A 24,279-nucleotide genomic window follows, 5' to 3' on the forward strand; every position below is an offset into this window, starting at 1 on the left:
AGATAGAGGCACAGCACTTCATAATACCAAGTCACATTGGCTCGCTTTTATTTTGTATACTACGACGCACTTTAATAATCGCATGCCTTTATGAATTACGATTTTTCGAGGGTCAGTCTTGAAGTATTGGAAAAAGAAAGACAGAAAATTGTAGTACGCACCAAACACCAGTTGTTATATGTACATTTATTTGTTATTCTGCATATACTAATAGACTTGGTGTTGGTGGGCGAACATGAAAACAAGACAACAAAGTGTTCTGCGGCCACATCATCCTATGGACTACAACATGCATACAAAGATGTCGCTTTGTACAGAAACTCTTATGTGTGTGTATGTGTTTGTGATCAGGAGCCATTCTCTCAGAGAAAATAAAAGACACAAGCTATGTACAATAATCATCTTCAATGGTAAAGTCAGTGCATCAAGGGGACACGAATGCTGAGGAGAAACAGTCGTGTCTAATTTAGATATACAGTGGCGTAGCGTGGGGCTGTTATAGTCCGAGGTACAGTTGCCCAAAAAGGACAAAAAAGACCAAAATAAATGTTGTGTATTATATTGCAAACCCTGTGATGTTTCCAGATGGAAGGGCGACGGGCACCCTCAGACTTCGGTTCGGCTTCAGAAAACAGGTGAGCCATGATTGGTCGTAACCTGGTTCCACTCCTGAGAAACTGTGATGTCATTTTCAGTTCACAGCGAGCGGCAAAATGACTGCTCCCTGAGATGGATAAATTGTCAGCAGCCATATCCGATTCCCCCCCCCCCTTTCCGGATAATGTTCACATAAAATTTGCGTGATTCGCATCACCATCAACAAATGCGATGCGGTTGCTACGTTCCATGCCGGATTATTAAATTACGGTGGCCCTAACGGGACAAAACGCACCCCACGCTACTCCACTTTTTTGAAGGGGATTCTCCACATCCATCGGACCTCCCGAAGGGGTGCGCTGCGAATTCGGAAGCGCTTGGCGATGTTCGGTTAGACATCAATGTGGCTTACTTTGGGGTTAATAGAAGGGAGAAAAAAAGACAAAAACATCAAGAGTGATAGAAAACCTGAGAACTCAATAGCATTAATTGTATCTATTACATAAAGACCTGATTTCTGCTATAAAATTAGACTATCTATACAGTGCCTCGCTATGTGAGCTATGAGTCGCACCACCGACAGTTTTTTTTTCCAAGACCACTTAAACTGTCGTGCTCCATTTTGAGACAATGTTTTTGTTGTTGAAAAAAATAGAGAAATTTGCCACAAACAAATAAATAATTAAATAAGAACGCAAATGGAGTATGGCCATTTTTGAAATGATTTTGTTCCCCCCCATTTTGGATTCAAGTCTGACATTGTTTAGATGCCTGACAGTACATACACAGTATCGTATTAAAAAGCAAACATAAAATAACCACCAAATTTTAAATTGCATCCTTGTGAAATTCTCTTTTTGCATGTTTGTGCAATGCTATTTTTTACCTCATATTAAAGATAGAACATTGGAAAAATACATTTGTCTGTCTGTACAAATCCCTTGTAGACAGAAGAAAATAAAGTGCCACAATTTTGGGCCTGCATAGTTTTGCAGTACTCAACGCAGTATATTGTAGATATCATAATACACATTATATTATACACTATATCGTGTACGTTAAGTACTCCTTCCTCTTTTCTTTGCTTGTGACAAAAGACAGACAGAAAATTGGAAATAAATTAAAATAATAAACATATACAAACATTCATTTTGTACACAGCCATCTGTCCCAAAAAATATTCCAGCCATAAATTGGAATTCAAAGGCAACAAGAGATGCTCTCTGTCAATGTAAACAAAACAACAAACACAATAAATTAAATTCACACACAAATATGAACACAAATATTAGAAAGCTAAAATTGTAACCCTCCTGTTGTGTTTTTCCGGGTCAATTTGACACAGGACAAAAAATCTCAATGTTATTATTTCATTATTAAGCCAAGCAGAAGAAGCTGGGTAGCAAAAAAGTGCAATTTGAATACGGGTCAATTTGACCTGCAAAATAAACAGTAGATTTATATAAAGGTAGAGCTACGGCGCCATATTTACATGTCATATTAGTGGATTAGACAAAAGCTTATTTGTGTGCTTGATTTGGTCCATCGATAACTGAAGAAGTATTTCTACTTTATTTGACAAACTAGATTCATTTACACTCTAGGGTATACTGTAGGTGTCGTAATTCACAATTGCTTTCTATGGCTCTCGATCTACTTGTTGGATTATTAGAACGGATTAAAATGCCCAAACTACACTACAACAATTTTATTGAACAAAATGATTTAAGATTTAACAATAATTGTGAAAAGGTAAATACGCCGGAGAGTACATGATTTGTTTCCAGCGCTAAAACGAAGCGTATGGCTACAAGAGTTCCTGACCTTTTTAAAGGTGCTAAATCCAGAAGCTTTAAATTTAAAAACTTCAAGATTCATTTACACTGTAGGGTATATTGTAGGTGTCGTAATTCACAATTGCTTTCTATGGCTCTCGATCTACTTGTTGGATTATTAGAACGGATTAAAATGCCCAAACTACACTACAAAAATTTTATTGAACAAAATGATTTAAGATTTAACAATAATTGTGAAAAGGTAAATACGCCGGAGAGTACATGATTTGTTTTCAGCGCTAAAACGAAGCGTATGGCTACAAGAGTTCCTGACCTTTTTAAAGGTGCTAAATCCAGAAGCTTTAAGTTTAAAAACTTTGTGATTTACATATAATATTGTTCGTTTTTTTTTTTTTTTTAAAAACAAGTGATTATTTTTCATTGTTTTTTGTGAGACAACTGTGCTAAGCAGTGGGCCACAAGCTCCCTAAAACCTGAGTTGTCCCTAACAAAGATCCCTTTTTTTTTCCAAATATAAGCTTGCTGTTTTGCTTCCTCATGAATTTGGAGATTGAATATCGGAACTTGAAATTTGCAAAACGTTACTACACACACACACACAGGAACAAATGACAGGCTCATCAAGGGAACACTTTGCAATTTCTACAAAAGGTAATGATATGTTATTTTTTTTTTTTAATAAATAGGTCGCTACAATGGTTGTCCTGCCCCATTTGTCACATTGCTGTTAACGGTATTGTCCTTTTTTTTAATTGCATGAATTGTCATTGCCTTTTGTGTCCGAGTATTTACAAAGCAAGTGAAGCACCGTAAAAGACGAGTCTTGCATGCTTATTTACAGATCAGTTCATCTGTGTGATGGAAAAGGAGCTTGTCTTTTATTTACAAGGGGAAATAGTTTCCACCAGTGGACGGGTTCCTTGTCGTTGGGGCGGTCCGCCACGACACAAGTGAAAGGGGCTTGCCATGCCATGCAGAAATGTTTGGGCTTTCGCAGTCACATGCTGGTCTCGCAGGCGGGCGAGAGCCCGCTGTCCCCGGGTATCAGGTGGATGTCGGACGTGAAAATGTGGTTTTCCGCTTTGTGTCCGTTTTGGTCGGCTTCCCTCTCGCCCTGGTTGCAGTTTTGGGCGGCGGTCTTGGGGGACCGGGGCACGGCAATCGCACCGGCCACCGCCATCAGGCGGTTGTCTGAGGACGGGCCCTCATCGCCGGGTGGGGTGTCCACCAGGGGGCCGGTCTCCCCCGCCTCCTCCTCGTCCTCTACGGCCTGGATAAGCGCTTCCGAGCTGGCCATGAGAGGCAACCTTTCCCCGTCTGGTGACTCTTCCTCCAGGATGCTGGAGCTGATGTCTCCAGGAGACGTGGTGCTGGGCGGTGTCGGTGGGCCCTCGGCGGACGTCTTAATTTTAAGAGCGTTGTTCCCATGAAGAGATTTTTGAATGTTCTCCACGGCACTACCGAAACTCTCCCCTTCCTCTATGTGGAGTTCCGCTCCATCGCCCCGGTTATCGGATCGATAAAAGCCGTCTTTGAGGATGTCGCTCGACGAAAGCTGAACCGGGGTTAGATGGAGAGGCGAAGGTACCTGGAGGTGTCTGCTCTTGGGTCCGTCCACCTCCTTCATCTCCAGTTCTTCCTTCTGTGTGGACTCGGGGCTTTGGGACCGCTTTGGCGAGCCCGGGCCGGCAATGGTGGTGCTGAGCGTGCTCATGGAGCTGGTCGTGTGGAGATTGGTGAAGGACTGAGACTTGGTCATCTGGTTGTACATCTCCTCCAGTTTCTGGACGTTGAGATGCTGCGGGGTTTTGCTGCCCCATTGCGGGCTACCCGTGGTGGTGATGGTGATGTGGTGGGGAGAGTTGGGCCCCGCCGCCATGGTCTCCAGGCTTCTCTTCTTTGGCGACTTGAGGTTGGTCTCCGAGGTGGCCAACCTGCTGGAGCCCCCCCAACGGTTGGGTGACAGGTGGTTGTCCAGGGAGCTTTTCTCCTCTCCTTTCTCCACTACCACATCCATGAGCTCCATACTCCGAGCGAATGCGTCTTTAAGGTTCATGGACACAATGCTGCCGTTACGTTTGGCTCTCTCCAAAGCTTCCCGCCTCTTAATGGCCTTCTCCTGCCTCTTCTGCTCCTTGTAGAACTCAGAGAAGTTGTTGACGATAATGGGAATGGGCAGGGCGATGACCAGTACGCCCGCGATACAGCAGAGCCCCCCGACGATTTTTCCGGGTAACGTCTGCGGGTAAATGTCCCCGTAGCCCACCGTTGTCATGGTAATGGTGGCCCACCAGAAGGAGGCGGGGATACTGGTGAACTTGGTGGCGTCTTCGTCTTTCTCGGCAAAGAAGACCAAGCTGGAGAAAATCATGATGCCCATGGCGAGGAACAAAATGAGCAAGCCCAGCTCGTTGTAGCTCCGCCTCAAAGTGAAGCCCAGCGACTGAAGCCCCGTGGAGTGCCTGGCCAATTTGAGGATCCGAAGTATCCTCATAATCCGGAAGATCTGCACCACGCGCCTCACGTTCTGGAACTTGAGCACGCTCTTGTTGGACTCGGTCAGGAAAATGGTCACGTAGTAGGGCAGGATGGCCAGCAGATCGATGACGTTGAGCGGACCCTTGAAGAACTTCCATTTGTTTGGCGATGAGAGGAAGCGCAGCAGGTACTCCATGGTGAACCAGGCAATGCAGACAGCCTCCACGTGCGCCAGCTCAGGGTTGTCAATGGCGTGGCCAAAGTCGTCCTTCTCCTGAAGCTCTGGCAAGGTGTTCAGGGATAGCGCGATGGTGGACAGCACGATGAACAGGATGGATAAGATGGCCAGAATCTGCCCAAACACAAACCCAAGAAACACCACGTTAGAGATTCAAACTTCAAATTGGATCTGATGGCTCAGGTACGACCCGGTTGATTTCCATTGGGTACGGTCGATCTGCATAAACAAAGGCGGCCGGAAATAAAAAGCATGTGAATCAAAAGAGCGAGTGAAGGTCTGAGCACAAATGGCACCGCAGGCGTGCTGCTGAATTACAATCAGCCCTTCTTGTATGCAAAATGCATAGCAAACATCCATACAAATGCAAAAGGTGGATTCACAGAACTAAATGAGTCATTAAGACTTGGACTAAATTGATGTCATTTAGAAAGGTTGAGCATCAAAACGTTTGATTTGGACTCAGTCCACAAATGGAAGGCGGGTGTCACGCCGCAGGTGAAGAAATGTTGTCCTTCACTGAATGCCGATAAGGTAAAAGCGATTAGCAAGCTAAGAGCGGCAGCGCGGGCCGAGCCCGACGTGGCATCCAAAAGACTGCACATCTTGGCAAGATGGATGGCGGGGTGACGCCGGGTCAGTCGTGACACTTGATCGACTCGCATGAGAGGAAAGCGAACAACTTAAGAAGATCATTATTGGAGACGATAGCGCTTTTCCTACAACCTTCAAAGATGGACATTTTATGGGTTGGACTGACACCGATCTCTTCTTTGCCTTGCCCGGAATCAACTGGAAAGACAACTTTGGATAAATTTGTGTTGCGTATTGTAAATGAAGCCGTTTCTCAGCAGAGAGCCTTTTTTTGGCTGCAGAATCAATTCAGACGATTATGGCTTTTGGTAAGGTGCATTGATCCCAGTGAGTGTGTGTGTGTGTGTGTGTATGTGTGTGTGTGTACCTTTCCATCATCTGGCAGTTTGGTAACCCCATTAAACCAATAAATTACCGCCGTAACTTCTTCTACCACCCCGGACAGATTATTTGCATCCGACACAACCTCTGAAGCTTGACTGTTAGCAAGGAGCTAACCTAGCGGTCGTCCGTGTATCTTTCCAGCTGCAAGCTTTTGCAAACAAAATCGTTCAAAGCCGTAAATACATTTTTTTTTTTAATTCAAATGATACCCGAGAAATATTTTGTTTGTGGGCACAAGCAGGAAGCCGTGCAGGATCTTATGAAATATTTATGAACATTCTTTCTTGGGCGCAAACACGCCAGGCAATGCGGCCATGTCAACAACACAGCGGAAACATTTTCATAAAAAATAAACATTTTGAACACGACACCAACAGGATGCGAGCGTTGCAGTCAGCAGCACCGAGATTTATGAGTGGGATGCTAAGCTGACCGATACACATGCTCAACTTGTCAGCTTGCGATGCCGTTCCCGCAGTCGGCCTCCCGAGAGAAATTTAGCCGTGCGGTTGTGATATCGATGGATATTTAAAGCCGCTCAATCGATGGCGAGAGAGACGCTGCTGTATATCCTGTCTTACAGCCTTCTCAAATGACTCCCGCACACTTTAAACGCCAGCCGGGGATCAACAACTGAAAAAAGTTTTTGATGCTTTGATCTCAATGACACAATTTCAACTTCAACCGAAATATTCAGGAAATGCCCCAAAAGTGGAACAATTCAGAGTTGAACTACTGTAGATGCACTTTAGGATGTGCTGATGGCTTGAAAAAAAAAAAAAATCAACATGACATTTTTCCTCCTTTCAGAAGTTTGCCACTTTCAAAACTTCACGCGTTTCCTGAGTCTACTTTTGGAGGAAAAAAAAAATGGGTGTGGGTGAGGAGGGAAAATGAAGCGAACTCTGTTTACCGCCCGAGACAAGCTGCTTTCTTTGCTAATGAGATCCTTCCCTCCCTCTCCTCCTATCAGTGATGTGTGCGCATGAATAAATGTATGAGCCATGCTGGCACCCGAAGAGCGGCAACAGATGATTGGCACAAGAAACTGTAACGTGGGGGGAAAGTCTTGCTGCTTTATAGAGGGTACCGGTGGTGTCAAAAAAGGGGTGCGAAAGTGTGTTGAAGGGGGTTCGCGGTTATAATTATTTGGACCAGGTGGTTTTTTGTACATAAAATCAAAGCAGTGTTAAGTTAAACGGGCTATATTATGATTTTGTGGGGTGGGCTGTTTTTTTTGGGGGGGGGGGGGGGGGTTGTTAAAGGGGGTACACAGCTTTTACATTTTTTTGTTTTGAAAAGCTGTTCTTTGACGTAAAGTCAACATTGGAATAGGCTGAGTTGATTTTTGCTTGGATTGTTTTTGAATCCTTGTGCCTCTTTGGGGTGCACCATGTGATAAAAGGGGTGCGCAGCTTAAAATGTTTTAATGTACGATATAACGTCAACGTTGCTAATCGCTGAACAAGTGAAATTTGGATTCGATTCTTAGGTTCGGGTGCACCATATTTGTTTGCTAAAGGGGGTGCGTATCTTAAAAAGAATAGAATAGATCTTTATTTGTCATTGTCACACATGTACAACGAAATTTAAAAAGTGCCAACCGATCAGCACATGAGATAAAAAATAAATAGAATAAATAGAATAAAAAGATAAAAAAAATACAAGCTAAAAACCCACAGAAGATCATACACAGACATAATCATTTACGTTTAGCGGCATTCACTGTGACTACCGCTGTAGGGTAAAAACTGTTGGCGAATCTGCTAGTCCTTGACCTAATTGATCTATAGCGTCTGCCTGATGGCAACAGTTCGAAAAGGGAGTGGCCAGGGTGGGAAGTGTCCTTCAGAATGTTCTGTGTTTTGAGACAGCGGGTTCTGTGTAGGTCTTCCAGTGTGGGGTGAGGGCAGCCAATGATCTTCTGTGCTGTGTTGATGACTATTCTACGATGTAAAATCATCATATAGCTAGCTAGCTATATGCTAAATGGGCTACGTTGCAATGTCGGCAGGGGGTTGCGGTGCTGCGGACAAAGGTGTTGAAAACTTCCTAACTTCCTTTGCAAAGTTGTGCGAGTAACTCCTAAAGCCAGATAAGACCAGCTCGTGAGCCCACAAAGCATCCAGGAATTAGCCAGTGACACTTCCAGAGAATAGCCTTAAACCGTAGGGGGTTACTTTAATCTCTGCAGATGAAACTTTTTTTTTCTCCTCCAAAGTTGAAAACGCTGCCACATTATGATACACATAAAGTGCTTGTGAATTTTCGTGCGGACCTAACAAGCCTTCGCCGGTGTTCTATTGCGGCAGTTAATCACTTTTATCACGTCAACAGACGAAGGCCTCGAGGAACTTGAACGCCTTTAAAAGTCTAATAATTCCCCACAGGCCACAGAAAGAAAACACCGTAAAGAAAAAGAGGTGGAGATGGAATTGGCGGTGAATTATTTCGCCATTAATGAGATTGCTAAATCATTTTAATTTTAGTCGACGCACCCCTGACAACCCTCGTATGTGTTTCCAGCCATGCAATCCCTTCATTAAGCTAATTCATGCTTTTTCTCCAACGTTCTTTTGCACCTATTTCTCCACTAGGTGTCGCAAACAAATTCGATAAGCTTTTTTCTGGTCCGCTGGGAGAGACAGTCGTGCGGTTGTCTCCGACCGCGCACCCCTTTCAAGTTTAACGACACCACCCGGAAGATGTTAGTCGTCATTGCGGTGCCTTCCCACTGATGCACATTAAGCTAATGCCTCGCTAAGTGATTCCTCAAATGTGTTTGTGGCCATACTAAGAAAGTTACATGATCCATCATTGCGGAATAGCAGTCTTACTGTTGCAAAAATGTATAACGTGATATGTTGGGGTGCGCCAAATTTGTCAGGGTGTGATTTGGTAACAAAGCAAAAAAAAACACGCAACCCAAAACACTTGTACCACCTCCCCTAAACCCCCTGCGCACCCTTGTCACAATCAATGTCACATTATATTGATTTGCTTTCATTACGTCAAGTCACAGCGGGCAACTTTGAATGGACTTGTCGTGAAAGTCCTTTTTGCACACAGCGGTCAAGGTTTGCACACCTTACACAGCATTATGAATATTCCGATAGGGAGCACACACAGGAAGGGGTGTGTGAGTCTCTGGAGGATGATCACTTTTATTAATGCTAACCATTAGCATGCCAATGGCGTTTTCAATTATGTGTTAGCATGAAGCTAGCCAAACGGGTAATGTAGAGTAATGTAATGTTGACAATATGAGGCTTTTTGTAAAATGAGAAAAAAAATATATATTCTGGAAAAAATCTAATCAATACAATTAGAGATATGCCGCAATGCTGCAGCTTCTTCCTTACGTGTGATGTTGCTGGGAAATGAGGCAAAGAGGGCCAACATGAAAACATGTGGATGCCTTTGGGCCAAACTGGAGGCGGAGGGGGAGGAGAGGTTGCAGCATTTGAAGCACTTGCGCAGTCATAAGCATTGCGAGAACACACACACACACACACACATTGCCGCTGCTTCACTCTTATGTCTTAATTAAGCTGAATTGGCTATTTTTCTTACTTCGTCTGTATATCCAGAATGCAACCCTTGTGACCCCTTAAAAAGACGCCGGTGATCAAAGACAAATGACCAATTAAGGGAGAACATACGGCCCAAGAATTCACCGATCTCCATTAGGCCAAGTACATTTCTACTTGAAATCAATTGAAATGCCACCTTTGGATATATGTTCGCTATTATGTATTGATATTTGCTTCTCGGCTTCTAAATATTGTTTATTTACACGTTTTTCTGTAGTTTGTGTGTAAATTCAAAAGACAATAAAGTCGTAAAAGCAAAACACTTGAACAATCATAATAGGTGCTTGTATTATGAAAGTCAATCAAAACAATGAGAGAAAACCACCATTTAATTTCCCTCACGTATTTAAAGAGGTGCGAGTGCATACGGCAAATTCATCCCTGATCCACATTAACGCGAATGAAAGAAGTGAGGGTCCGTCAGATGGATGTGAGATAAGCTCGCTTGGAGTTCCTCATCACACCCCGATGCGTAGACGGAAGGAGCTAAAAAAAGGGAGTGGTGCTCATAACATAAGATAAACGTGTTTTGAGTCAAATGTCACACAAGGTTTCACCAAAATTATTTGGATTCATCACAGCCCCAGTGCCGTAGATTGGAGGGGCAAAAGGGGCAACAGCTCAAAGGAAAGTGCTATTTTAGTCCGAACGTACGGTGGTCCATAAGGGACAAAAATAAAATTTACCAGGCACAACAAAATGCCACAAATGCTTTGGCAAGGCTTTGTGTCTCCTTGAAAGGCACCAAACATGGAGCGCATGAGCGCAGGCATTCCCGCCGTTCTGTCCTCCCACGCCCGACCCCCCCACCCCTTCTGAAATATACACAGGAAACAAAACATGAAATGAGAGCAGAAAAAATGTGCTGACTCGCGTCCTTTATAGCCTCCGACGCCTTTGCATGTCGTTACGAGCTCATTTCCTCCGACGCGCATGCATGTTATCTCGCATTACCTCCGACTGACCCTCGAAATACAACTTCTGCATTCGGTCTATTCATCCCTCCAACTCGCCGACTGAGCCCATTTGACTCAACACACTCCCGCCGTACGCTAGGAACACAAAAACAATGTCACACCTGGGCCCGTTATCAAAAAGGAGGTATTCTTTGCAATTGCTCATCCGTATACTCCATGTGTGGGAGCCCTTATAGATAAGTGTGTGTGTGTGTGTGTGTGCGTGTGTGTGTGCGCCTAAGGAAAAAGCCATTTCCTGCAACTCTCACTTTTATTGCCTATGAAATAATAACTTGAATCTTGCACAAGCTTTCACTTAGATGAATGTGTCACCCAGCGTGGGAGATGCCAGCAGGGAATCTCCGGAAAAATGGAAACTGGAAGGTTTCCACCGCCTCGGTAAGAATTGTCGTTTCATTAAAACGACGTCCGATTGCAGCCCCGCCGTGTCCGATTTGAGGAGATTGGAGGATGGGAAGAAAATTGACCAAGAGGTACACAATTTGGTCTTTCAATCAGTTTGGGGGGGTGTTTGCGATTGACTCTATTTTATCTGATGTCCTCGTCGGCAGCTGTAGTCAAGTGGGCCAGTTTATCAGGCAGGCAGACAATGTGCCAACTCTGATTAAACAATCTAATCTGGACTCAATTGAAGTGTAGATTAGATAGGAAAGAGAGCGCACGTTCTGCATTGCAACATTAGACTACATTAGAGTACCCCCGGTAATGCCCCCAGAAAATAGCAATCGTCACTAGTCACCGAAAAAGCCAAAGAAAAAGCGAATCGGGCTGGTGGAACCGATCAAAAATCTAAATTTTGCCCAAATGTCGGACACACGTTTGTGTCTTTGCAAAGAGAGCCCAGATGGCTGCCGTGAATTGAAGACAAGCGATGGGATGATTCGGACAAGGTGGCAGCAAGGGCATAAAAGATGATGTAAACAACACAAATGAGGTTCCATTTCCATCCTACCCTCCCATCCCATCCCGCCTCCGTGTCTGTTTATTTTGCCGACCTGTGATCCCTGCGGAGTCTCTCCAACATCTGCCCACGGCGGAGCTCAATCAGATTAACGATCAGATTTAGATTTTCTCCTCATTCTTAAGACGCTCTTGTATCGCTACTTTGTCTGACATGGAGAAAGTGTTTTTGTCGCTTAATAATGTTAACCTGCAATAAAAATAAATAAATAAATAAATAATTATATATAATAAATATAGTATAAAATAATAACAAATATATATAGAATAAAGTAGAATAATATAAAATAATAAACAACACATAAAAAGATATTATAAATATATAATGCAAAATATAAAGGTTAATAAAACTACATACTAAGGTGAGTCAGCCAGGACAAATCTCCTTAATTTGATGTCTTGTTGATGAGCTCTGAACCGAGCAAATAATAGCACGACACATAAACATAAAATATGCACTGAATCACGCCAAAGGCGCATTGGCACACCTCATAAAGCCCGGCCGGCATAAAACACACATACACACAAGCCCAGGAGAGCTATAATGAGACGCTGTGATTTAGTGTATTGATCAGGCGTTCAGAGCCGCAGCAGAGGATCTCCTCGGAGAACGTGGCGTCCCATAAAAAAATAAAAGAGGAGATTATGGCGTATCAACTGGGGGCCACACGCAAGGTGACCTTCACTTTACCGCCCACCCCCACTGCCTGATTCCCACCATTAGGACGTATATGTGTGTGCCTCAATGTCAAAAGCAGTGCCTTCAGATAAGAGTGAAAAAAAAAAATCAAGCTATTGAATGCCACTCCCGGTTTATTGTAGATATTAAAAAAAAAAAACAACGTCGCCTCACAAACTATGCCGGTCATATTTTTTGGGATGGTTCCTTGTTGGCAGGCCATGTGAGCACTCTATTAGTCTGAAAGGTTCTGGACTTCCAAGTGCCTTCTCCTTCGCTTGCTTTTTTTTTTTTATATTGTTATGGAATCATAGGGAAAATGCTTCATCCGGACACACTCCAACGCCCACGCATGAATATCACTCGCCAAAAAACGGTGACCTCATGGTTGCAAGGGCCCCAAAGAAAGGGCTTCAAATAAGCCTTTTAAAATTCATTCATTCAAATACATCTTGTAACCCAAGATTAAGCCGCCGTCAAAGCGGGTAAATAAAGTTTGCGAGGATATATAAGGAGGTAAGACGCCAGCGGCTAGCGACAAATCCTTGACGAGATGTCGTAAACTTTGCTGTACCAAAACTTATTGGAGCCAAAGGAGAAATATAACTGAATCTCGTCCCTTAAGACTTCATTTTAAGGAAGACTTCAAGAAAGAGAAGCTAATTGTGGCTAGCCATTCCCATGCTATCGCTAGCTTGTGATACGCTAATATTGCTAACAATAGCACGGTACAAACTAGGGATGTTACAGATACAAGATATCGGTATCTTATATCAAAATATCTGTTACTCATGGAGGCTGACGAAAAACTGATGTAAGTCCTCCTTGCCAGTAGTTGGCGCTGTACTACATGAGTTTGACAAAACGGCAACTGTCAGAACAAAATCTCTGTCCACATTTATCTTTCATGGTGTTAATTGAATCTTTATGCATCAAAGTCCAAGTCCAAGAAACCCAATTGCGTCCTTTACCGCTAGCCCAGAGTTGTGTGTTGGGAATCGGAGCTTGATTAAAAGCCATTCGACCCAACATTCGGTTAGCGGCGCCGACATAAGCCGGAGGTGTTTAGCTGTAAGCGATCGTATGTCACGAGCGCAATGGAAGAGGAGTCCATAAGAAGCTTAAGGTATCGGCGGGATGTTTACAGGAGGGCTTACGTATCGCCAAACATCTGGCCAAGTCGTGATCACACTTTTACGAAGCTCGAAAAGTCATACCAACCATGACTTCCTTCCTCGCCCTCTCCGATGGGAGGTAAAACCCGCCGAGCTCGTATCTATGGATGTGTACGCATGGCAGCGGTGTTGCCAAGGAGGCGGCTAAGAATAACTCCCATTTTTTTAGGGGAGGGGGGGCTCGAGGTCTTGTAAAAAAAAAAAAAATTCACAAGGAACCTTTGTGGAAGCCATTAATGAGTTTGTATCGTGGCCCCTGACAGTTGTGACAATTTGCATAATGATCCTCTTAGAAACCAAAGTGCACAACACCGACGGAGGGAATCAATCACGGCTAATTATGACATCACAAAGTCATTTGGCTTTTATATAAATATGCCGGTGTTTATGCGAGAGGCGGGATCACGTCAGGAGGGAACAAAAAAAGTTTTGAGGACACAAAGTTGTGCAGTATGTGGCCAGTGATCTAAATCAGAGTCGTGAAAACAGAAGACCTGAAATATGACGCAATAAACGGCAAAATGTCGGTTTACCTATCGGGACCTTATGACTTCATCAACCCCGATGCCAATGTCCAATAAACACTCGTCTTTCTGGACGGCGAACAAAGCAATCGATTAAACATCAATCTGAGTCACATGGGAACAACAGAGGGCGGACTGTAAAAAAAGCGCTGAGTCAGGAATACCGAGCGGATGTCGTCGTGGTTGTCGTCATTATCACATGCACATAATAAATAAAATCTTGTTTGAATAAAAATGGAGGCCTATCCTTGTCGGCGGGGTTTTTTTTCTTTTGTGCTTTTGCATTTTTTTTGCATAATACCATGCTAATTAGCCCTTGTGGTCAAATCTCAACAGGTGTGGACAGTCAGGACACACTTCTCCCTTTCCCTCTGGCCGGAAGACACGCTTTGTAAGCTCTCCACGGCCACTTTCCCGTCTATGGGGGAGGTCGCGGACAGACCCGGTGCGGTGGCCTCCCTAATTGTGTCTTCCGGCTGGAGAAGAGCAAATAATAGGGATGCGGAAAAAAAGAGGAAGAGGAAGACAAGAGGTTTTGTTTTCTGTTGCCGGTGGGGGGGGGCTAATCATAGGGCAGCGAGGAAGCGTGGGGAAAGATGGTGAAGGTTGCACCGCGGTTCCAAAATGTTTAGAAGCAGTTTGCTTCATGCGCCAGTTCCGTGACTTCCACTCGACTACACTGCAGTTCGCTTGCTGTAAAAGTCTGATGGGAAAATACAGCAAGGCAAAAAATGAAATTTAAAAAAAAAAGGTAGCTACTCGGCGAAGAAGTGGGAAAACCACACCAGAGAGCAGATAGACAAGTAGAAGAGTGGGTACAGTAAAAGCTCTCTTGGCCGTGTTGGCCCGATGCCAAAGGCCCGGACGGCGATGCGGCTCGCTGCTCTCCCGCCCACCGGACGCCTCTTCATCCCGAACGCTCGCTCTGCATTAAGAGCCCCAATCAAATATTCATTCTACACCCCCCACCCAAAAAAATAAAAATAAACAAAAATTCACAGCGCTTATGTGAGCCGTACGACAATGGCAAACATAAAGGTACAGTGGAGAAAATGATGCCCTGCCTGCGGAGCACGCTGCTGCGGCTACTTAACGAATAAATCACTTGCGAGGAGGAGAAGGAGAAGCTACAGTCGAGGAGCTCAGCTACAATAACTTTGATTTACTCGAGGAGCAACAACATGCAAAATTCAAGGATTTAACCACGTAATTGGCATGTACATATATATATGTTAGGGATGCACCGAAAATTCGGCCACCGAAGCTTTTCGGCCGAAAATGACCCAAAAGTGCATTTTCGGTTTTGGCCGAAAGACCTAAATCACCGAAACAACACGGCCGAAACTTGTGATGACGTGAGCAAACAGCGCAGCCAGCACGCGGGAAAACGGCATAAGAGCCAGCATGTCTGCGGTGTGGACTGATTTCACTATCTCAGAGAAAGACCCACGGATAGCGATTTGCAAAACATGCAATGCTGAAATTTCAAGAGAGGGTGCATCTGCAAAACGTTTCTCCACGTCGGGTTTAATTCATCACTTGAAATCCAAACATCCCGATCTCCATTCTGAATATGAGAAGGCGACACAGAAAAGGAAACTGACACCGAGCACGCCCACTTTATATTGTGCATATTTGTAATGTCAGTGCTAAATAAATATTTTCATACTTTTGTAACTGGTTTATTGCAATGCCTTGATTTTAGTGAGGTTAGTACACATGTAGCCATAAATGCTGTGGTGCTAATAACTGACAATCATTTCTTTCGGGGTTTCGGTTTTCGGCCTTGGTTTCCTCATTTTTGGTTTTCGGTTTCGGCCAAGAATTTTTATTTCGGTGCATCCCTAATATATATATATATTTTAACACATTACAACATAAGACACCAAATCGAAAATATAAAAAAGTCAAAAGTTATAATTGAAACTTTAATTGTTGTAAGGGATTAAAAAAAGTTGTTTTATAAAATGAATCTAATGATGAATGATAAAAAAATATATAATATAAAATATACCTGTAAGGTCTTCAACACTGCCTCTCACCAGTGGTCTCCCTCAAGGGTCTATACTTGGTCTCCCCTGCTTTCTCTCAATCACATAGTCAGTATGGCATTTCTTTTTACTGTCATGCCAATGATGCCAAGTTGTATCTCAAGATCAAAAGCTAACATCTACATAATGGAATTATTATTATTTTTTCTTAAACAGGAAGCGTAACTTCAAAATCATTCTGTCTTCCGGGCAGACGCAACCCCAAAAGTCGATGTAAGCCATTGATGGACCTTGGTGCTTTTCAAGGATTTGACAAGTGCAGCGATTTCGACCGCACGTCGGGCAATAATCCAACTGGCAGGACACAAAAAGCTCGTCTACAAAAGCTCGCTAAATGTCACCCCATCCTTCAAACATCATGGAAAAAGACCACAGCTGAGCAAAAACGAAGTCAGCCAGCGGATTTTATCTGTCAATCAAGCTAAAAGTCAAAATTCAACCTCTAATTTCAGGAGGAGTTTTCTCTCGGCGGGAAATCGACAAAGTGCTTACGACAAGACTTTTAGGACCTATGTGTGTGTGTGTGTGTGTGTGTGATCATACGTGTGTGGTTCGTAGAATTCTATCTGAGCGGGTCTTTCACACACCACTCCAAATTTCCGCTTATTACGCTTAACGGCAACGAACGTTCGTCCGACCTTTTAGTGTCCGAGCAACTATCAGGCTTATTTTAAGGTATCGAGTACTCCTCTATGATACCGATATCATCCACTGATACGTACCTCAGGCAAAAATACATGAAACAAGCAGAAAATCGGCACATTCTAAACCTGTGAAAAAAAGGCTGCGTAAAAGGTACACACACTCAGAGCGTAAGTGGGTTATGAATTATGGATGCCATGTGCTATTGTGTCTGTAGCTAAAGAGGCAATTGACCACCAACTGATTATTATCAATATGTGCACGCAGCGTGTCTCGCTCATTTCCATACATGAGCAGGGGGGGGGGGGGGGGGGGGGGAAGACACAACATTGTGCATTATGTCATCCCGAGTTCAGTTTGGGTCAAGTCGTACAGTTGCCCGCATGTACTGAACCACATTTGTGTAAGTAATATTCAAAATGCATTCAAAAAATAATTTAAAATGAAAACAAGATAAATATATATATATAAAATGATAAAAATTACAATAAAATAAAAATAAATCAAATGTTTAATGATACTACGCTGTGATTGGCTGGCATGTATTTCCTGGGTGTGGCTTAGCAAAATAAAGTCTATCGATCAACTGGGAAGATAAATCTCAATGTGACACCTTGAAATCTCGCATCCGATGTTTTTTTTTTTCTCTCTTCCAGTCACTTTGTGCTCATCACATATGCACGCCGCAGAGCCATTACGCCCTTCGGCTGTGTGCGTCTCGCAACAAGTGTATTTGAAAGAAGCCTTCGCTTGGCCGTGATGGGAGGCAAAGTGCTGCTCTAAGAGCTTTCAGAATCTCCGTTTCCCAGAACAGACGTTAGGCACGTTCACATATCCGACAATTAGCCGACGCCTCACAGGAATAACAGAGTGGATCATTAATGTACCGCAAAAAAAAAAAAGAAACATCTAAAACACATTTGGACATGGATGACATTGCATTTTTGGACTTTCAAATTAGACAGCAATTATTGGGATTTGGACCTTAACAAATAATACATAAATAAAATTGAAAAATAAATTACAATTATTTTCATTTAATTTTAATGTACTTTTTCTTGTATTGCAACTAACAATAATAATAAATAAATAAATATAACAAAATACAGCAAACAATATAAATATATGATAAATATTGAATAAAATAATAAAATAGAAAATAAAATCCATAAAAACACAAACATCTTTCTAAAATTAAAAAAAAATGCATTGCAAAAATATAAATATTAAAAATGGGTGACTAAAAAAAAAGTCTGCACCAACTCATGATGTTTGTGTGGCTTGCAAAGTATTTACAAAGTCTTCTTTAGGGCCAATCAATACATATTTAGGAGATGATGTATGCACGATGTGTGGCGGAGAGCTTCTAACAAATCTCTACGCCGATAAAGTGGCCCTGCAGATCATTTGGCTGTGTCGAAACGCAGCGTATAAATCACGTTCGGCCCGCGCCGAGTCACAAGCCAACGGACCGAATCGGTAAATTGCGGCATAGATGGATAATGGAGCCGCATTATGATGATGATTGCTCGTTTCTGTAGCTCTCCCCAAATGGCTTTTGCGGTGGAGGCTCTATCTCACTTCACCCGGACACTGTCACAACTGGATCGGCGAGGCACCTCTTACGGAGAAAGAAAACGGCACGTGGCGGTTAGCACAAGAAGCTAACACAGACAATTTCACCTACTCTGTAATCAACATCCCAGGGGCGTAGCCAGGAATTTTTCCAGTAGGGGCGCACGCCCACAGGAAAAAAAATCTAACATCACCCACGCCGTTCGCTGATCGCTAAAACAATATCCGGGTCAGGGAGGCAAACGGTGAATGGATAACATCGCGCACATAGAATAGCGCAAGCACATTCGCGCAAGACCGAAAGAAAAAAACGGCATGAAAATGAAGAATCAAAAAAGCTCGATTCTTTTCAACCGAGGCGCAGGGTGTCCGAACCGGGGCGCTGCCCCGGCTCGCCCCGGCTTGGCTACGCCTCTGCAACATCCACACGGACCCGTTCTTCCGCGCCAGTTGCAATCTCCTTGGAGGGCCCAGCAATGACAACCCCCCCCCCCCCTCCTGTGACCGTGAATCTGCCGATGGGTGACGGGCAACTGCCATTAGCATCGGTGCGTAATTAGCGCGACTCTAATTTAACGCCGTCCAATTATATGACAGCCTTACACATCTTGTGGCCTCCACTGCCCCCATAAAGAGAGACGTGCACGGAATGTAAGCGTGACATTGAGCGAACAAGAGGGAACAGAGTGGGGATGTATACCGCTACGTTATGCTGTGGCGCTAGTTGTCGTCGACTTAGCTGTTATGTATGGCTCTAGAAAGCATCATTTGGAATATAAATTTTGGTCCAGTTCGAATGAGAAGTCATTTGAATTCTGTTTTTGCCATTTTCACATTGCCAAGTGGTATTTATAAGCTCTACATAAATATCTCATTAAGACTTTCAGAGGAACTTGTGCGAACGTCGTTGCGATTTCTCTTGGGTGGAGGCCTACGGCGGCGCCAAGCTTTGTAAACTGTCGATCACTCCGCGTGTTTGTGTGTATGTGGTCCAGCGCAGGTCAGGACATTTAATATAGTGATATTGTTCAGGGGAAGTAAATACAAGGAGGGGAAGAAAAAACAAAAAAATAACAAAAAAAGCTTAAGAGGGATTGCTGCTGGAAGCGCCGGCACTAAAAGCCGATTAATGCTCCCTGTCAAAAGCATTGTTCCACTGTTTGGAACCTCTGTTATTTGGACTTCTTGCCAGCGAGGACGATAACACACACAAAGCAAACGACGGCTCGAAATGAATAACGAAGTTCCACAGTAGCCCAGTGACTCGGACGTCTCCATTGTAGTCATTCTAGTTATTCAGAATGGGAAAGTACAGTGTGGCACAAGAAAGCCCAAGGGAACGGTCCACCTTGTCAGTTTCCACCTTAGAATACATTCAACCTCTAAAAACATATATTTAGAAACACAATTTTCTCTTTAGATCAATCATTCTCAAGGGGGGGTGGGGGGCAGGTTATGTATCACATACAATTGGGGAGTCACTCCAATACACAGTGTCCAAAACAAAACGCTTGGCTATTTTTAAAGAGATAAAGTGTCCGCACATCAAATTCAAAGGCCGGATAAAGCTCCATATCATATGAGGCGGGACATATTTGATTACAGCGGAGATAAACGTGCTATTTTAACGAACGGCTCCGTCAATGATTGGTATTTTTCCATCATGCTGCATTGATTTCCTGCTTCGGTCAAATGATAATCGGAGTCATCGGCTAACAATCGAAGAGAATAGTGTGATCCGTAGCTCTGTACCGTATATTCACAAAACGAGATATTGTACAACACGATTCACACTGTGATGCGATTCGATTCAATCACAATGTGGTTTAAGTCATTACGATTATGTTGTATTGCGGTTCATGACAATTATTTTGTGATACAATTCATTTAATGATTTGTTCCAATTATGCATGATTCATGGTGACACAATCTCGACGACCTTTTAAAAAAAAACTTTTTTTTAAAAGGTCAATCATAAATTGCACATAAAGAAGCGCAAATGAATAAAAATGGCCCCGGTGACTTACGTCCAATTTGCTATGGTAAATTAATTGGCAGGTCGATTTTGCGGTCAAGCAATCAAGGGGGTTCCTCCCTGGGAAAAGAAAACCAAGGATACACCTGACTCAGCCACTTTCAAAAGCTGTCTTTCAATTCTCATTCTTAACTGTAATGCCCAAAACTTCCCCGCTTGCATAAAAGCAAGGACGGACAGTCTTTTGATGTCCCTTCCTCTCCCCCGCTGCGAGCTTCCGTCTTTCATTTCACCTCCTCCGGCGCAGGGAGGACCTGGCGACCCAGGCCATAAAAGCCTTAATTGTGAAGATGGAGCGATGCCCTGTGATGACAGCATGAGAGGGGCGAGGTGGTTGTGCAATTGCTCTTGTGGCAGGGTCAGAGCGTTTTATTAGCGGAAGAGGAGGTATGATACAGCGACCATGACTTCGCAGGTGTGGTTGAACGTCAATGAAAGTAAGAGAACGAGTCCAAAAGAACACTTTAGCGGAGAACCATTGATAAGCAGATCCTGATTTGGACACTGAATTGCTACGACGTAAACAATGAGCGGATGTCCCGTCTTTGTCTTCCACACATGGAAACCAAAGCCCAGTGTGAACAGACAGCAGGTGCTGGGCCTTCCTAGAAATAAACACGCTAAAAGCCAGAACCCGGGCCAGAGTCCAGACAGAAGGCAGCTGCTCCCCGAGCTGACCCGCGGTCACTGTGCTATCGGGTCCCGGTATTCGTGACCTGCTCGACAGGTACACTTCCACATTCTAAAAACCTTTTTCGAGTCAAGGCAACGACGGAGACAAATCAAACGCTGTAAGTCGACAGTCGCCCTCTCGATCTTTGCGCAGGCTTCTTTTTAATTAACTCGTCCGCACAGCTGCGTAATTACTCCTCTAACCCCCCTAATCAGTCGCTCGCCGGTGCGCGTCGTATTGTTATGCCCTTCATCATCGTATGACCGCCGCCGTCACGTCGCGGAGGAGGAAAAATACTTTTTTTGGAGTCCAGATTAGCACTGGCATGAAAGGGGGAAAAAAAAAATCAATGTTATTATCGGAACAATCTGTTCCGCCATCGCCTTCTGAAGTTAATCGGCGCTCTCTATAATTACGCAGCTGTGTCATAGGAAGAGACGTAATGACATGCTTTTTTTCCAACTGTGAAAGTATCTCCCTGCTGTTGTCTAGGTTACGTCTTGTCGTTTTCTTGGCTGCTATAAATAACGCCGGAGAGGAGCTGAACTTCGGAGGGAGCGCCCCGTTGCTGTGAGTCAATAGTTGGAAGGCGCTCGGTTGAAACCGAGGCTATTCCAGGTGGCGCGCTAACAAGCCTTTTGTTATTAGCATGCTTGTTGTTTACAACAGGGCCGCCGTGTAATTCCCTGACCTTCTCCCAAGCGATCCCACACAGATTTGTACCACAGAGATGTGAATTCATCTCCTTCTATATAGAGACGAAGATGAAGCCATCAGGATGATAAATTTGACACGAGACTTTAAATAGCCGCCATCGCACGTGGCGGATTAGCAGCTACTGAAATTGTTAATGTGGCAGGTAGAACGGTGGCAATTTGAAGGGTTCAAGCAGAGGCTAGAAGACACACAAAACACACACACATACATGGACATAATATCAATGTATAAATGGAGAAAGTATTGCCACCATTTTGGCTAATAAAAGTATCAGCAAAGTAAAACCTATAAGGACTAATGGAAAGTTATGTTTCTAATACAATCTTGATGAGTAGATACAAAACCAAGTTTTCAGGTGTTCTCTTGTTGTGCTGCAGCAGGACTGTGCCAACATGCTCATTAAACATTTAGCGCCATCTGACAAACAGGGTGTGTGTGTGTGTGTCTGTACTGCGTTGTACTGCCAAACAAGCTTGACGTTAACATTGAACAAACTTGATAGATGGAGGCAAAAGTATCGATCCGAACCATCTTTGTCAATTTCGACTTCTTATTTTACACCGCCGACAGCTCCTTGCCTCAAGTCAACCATTTTTAATTTAAAGCTGCTGCTTGGTGGATCTGATTCGTTTTAAGCTGTAATTGCAGTGTTCACCACTAGATGGCAGACATTGCTATAAATGTAAATGTACATACATTTACTGACGATCCTTAAATCCCGCCCACTGCTACCACTTCAATTCCTGATAATAGAATGCTTTTGGCCCAGTTTAGCATTCAAAGCCGCAAATTCGTCAAGACTGGAACAAGGCACTTTAATTCTGTCTTGTGAACGTTGCCACGAATGTGTGTGCGTGTGGGGCGGATTAAGGCGGGGGTGACATCACATCGGTTTGGGGGTCCGTCGGACTGACAGGAGGCAGGAGGGATTTACACTGTCACATTTAATCCACAGCGAGAAGGTACGGGAACCTGTCACACATCCCGGATGTGACGGTATCAATCTCTTTTCAAATATCGTTGAGTAAAACAGAATCCTACATTTCTTTTTTTTTTGGGGGGGCAAAGATTAAATCAACATTGAAGCCCTAACAGACGGGATGAACTTTGTATCCGAGGTTGGATAAATTACTGCCTCCACGACTGATTTAATACTTGGCATGCTAATCCGCATTAGCTTTTGACCGTTCACAATGTGCCGGTACATTTAAATAACACATCCTAATCTCTTGTCGGTATTCTCAGAAAGAGAGGTGGGGGGCAGAGAATCCATATTTCCTGGGCTTTATAGTCTGGATAATTGCACATAGTTGCTCGGCGTTGTTAATGTGCCAATGTGTTATTAAGAGGCCTACTTTAGATCTGCCGCTAAGTCCAGCTTTATGGTGTCTATCTGTGCCTTTGGTCGCAACATAAATGGAGTTACAAAGTGGAAGAGCCAGTGTAGGAATAAACTACCGTATTTTTCAGACTAAAAGTCGCTCCAGAGTACAAGTCGCATCAGCCATAAAATGCACCATAACGGGGATATATAAGTCGCACCGGAGTTTAAGTCGCATTTTGGGGGAAATTTATTTGACAAAATCCAAGAACAGACATGAATCAGCAACATGCAGGCTAACAGGCTAAACGATACGGTATGCTAACGTCACAAGCACAAACGAGGAGCTGAGAACGGGCCTGACGTAACATTAACAGTGATTCAAATAACTATAACATAAAGAACACATTTATCAAACCATCTGTGTCACTCCAAATCATTAAATCCATCGAATTCTTTATCCTTTGTGTAAACAACAAACTATATATCAAACTATATAATATAAACAACAATTTTATCGAACCATCCGTGTCACTCCAAATCATTAAATCCATCGAATTCTTCATCCTTTGTGTAAACAACAAACTATATATCAAACTATAATATAAAAAAAAAAAAAAAAATTATTGAACCATCCGTATCACTCCAAATCATTAAATCCATCAAAATATTCGTCCTCGAAAAAAACCCAGCTGTTGACTCCAGAACTCCATGCGCCGCTGACATCAGACTTGTCAGTTGCGGCTCCAATTATTTATTTAACTATATTGTAGCATTACCAAAGTACCAGGCAAGACGTGGGTTTGGTAACCGTATCTTTATTTCACAAAACAAGAGCTCAACATATGAGCCAACACACAATGCTATAAGCAAGCGCCCTGGATCGCTCTTCACGTACACCCCAACCCCCCACACCCCGCTGCCTTCACGGCCTTGCTAGAGAATCGGAAACTATTTAAGTCTAACAACATAGACGTTGATACTCTAACATAACATGTGAAGTGATCAACTCTACTAGTAAGTAATGTGTTAATGATCAAGTAAAAATTTGTGAATAATTACACACGTACGTCGCTCCTGAGTATAAGTCGCCCCCCACACCCGAAAAATGAAAAGAAACGCGACGGTATATATAAAAATAAATAATACATAAAAAAAATACAAACAAGAATACTTGGGGGGGGGGGTCGTTGCCGGGGCGCCGTTAAGCCTCAGGCCCAGCGGGGGTGACCCGCTGCGGGAACGAGTTCAGGCGGCGAGTGATTTGGGA

The 24,279-nt window shown here is 43.5% G+C and overlaps 1 protein-coding gene and 1 long non-coding RNA gene across 2 annotated transcripts in view; one reads left to right on the forward strand and one right to left on the reverse strand.

Annotated features, from left to right (window-relative positions):
- Positions 1-23: 23 nt before the first annotated feature.
- The window catches only part of kcnb2b (potassium voltage-gated channel subfamily B member 2b), a 29,251-nt gene continuing 4,995 nt past the window's right edge, over positions 24-24,279 (reverse strand). The window contains exon 3 of the mRNA XM_061265603.1: positions 24-5,223. Coding sequence (XP_061121587.1) covers positions 3,391-5,223 — 1,833 coding nt within the window. The 3' untranslated portion in view covers positions 24-3,390. The remainder of the gene's footprint in view (positions 5,224-24,279) is intronic.
- LOC133143591 (uncharacterized) lies at positions 20,959-22,104 on the forward strand. The gene is made up of 3 exons (XR_009710451.1): positions 20,959-21,089; positions 21,464-21,541; positions 21,641-22,104. It is a non-coding gene; the product is annotated as an uncharacterized LOC133143591 (long non-coding RNA).

This window comes from Syngnathus typhle, linkage group LG19 (genome assembly GCF_033458585.1).
Source record: "Syngnathus typhle isolate RoL2023-S1 ecotype Sweden linkage group LG19, RoL_Styp_1.0, whole genome shotgun sequence".
NCBI lineage: Eukaryota > Metazoa > Chordata > Actinopteri > Syngnathiformes > Syngnathidae > Syngnathus > Syngnathus typhle.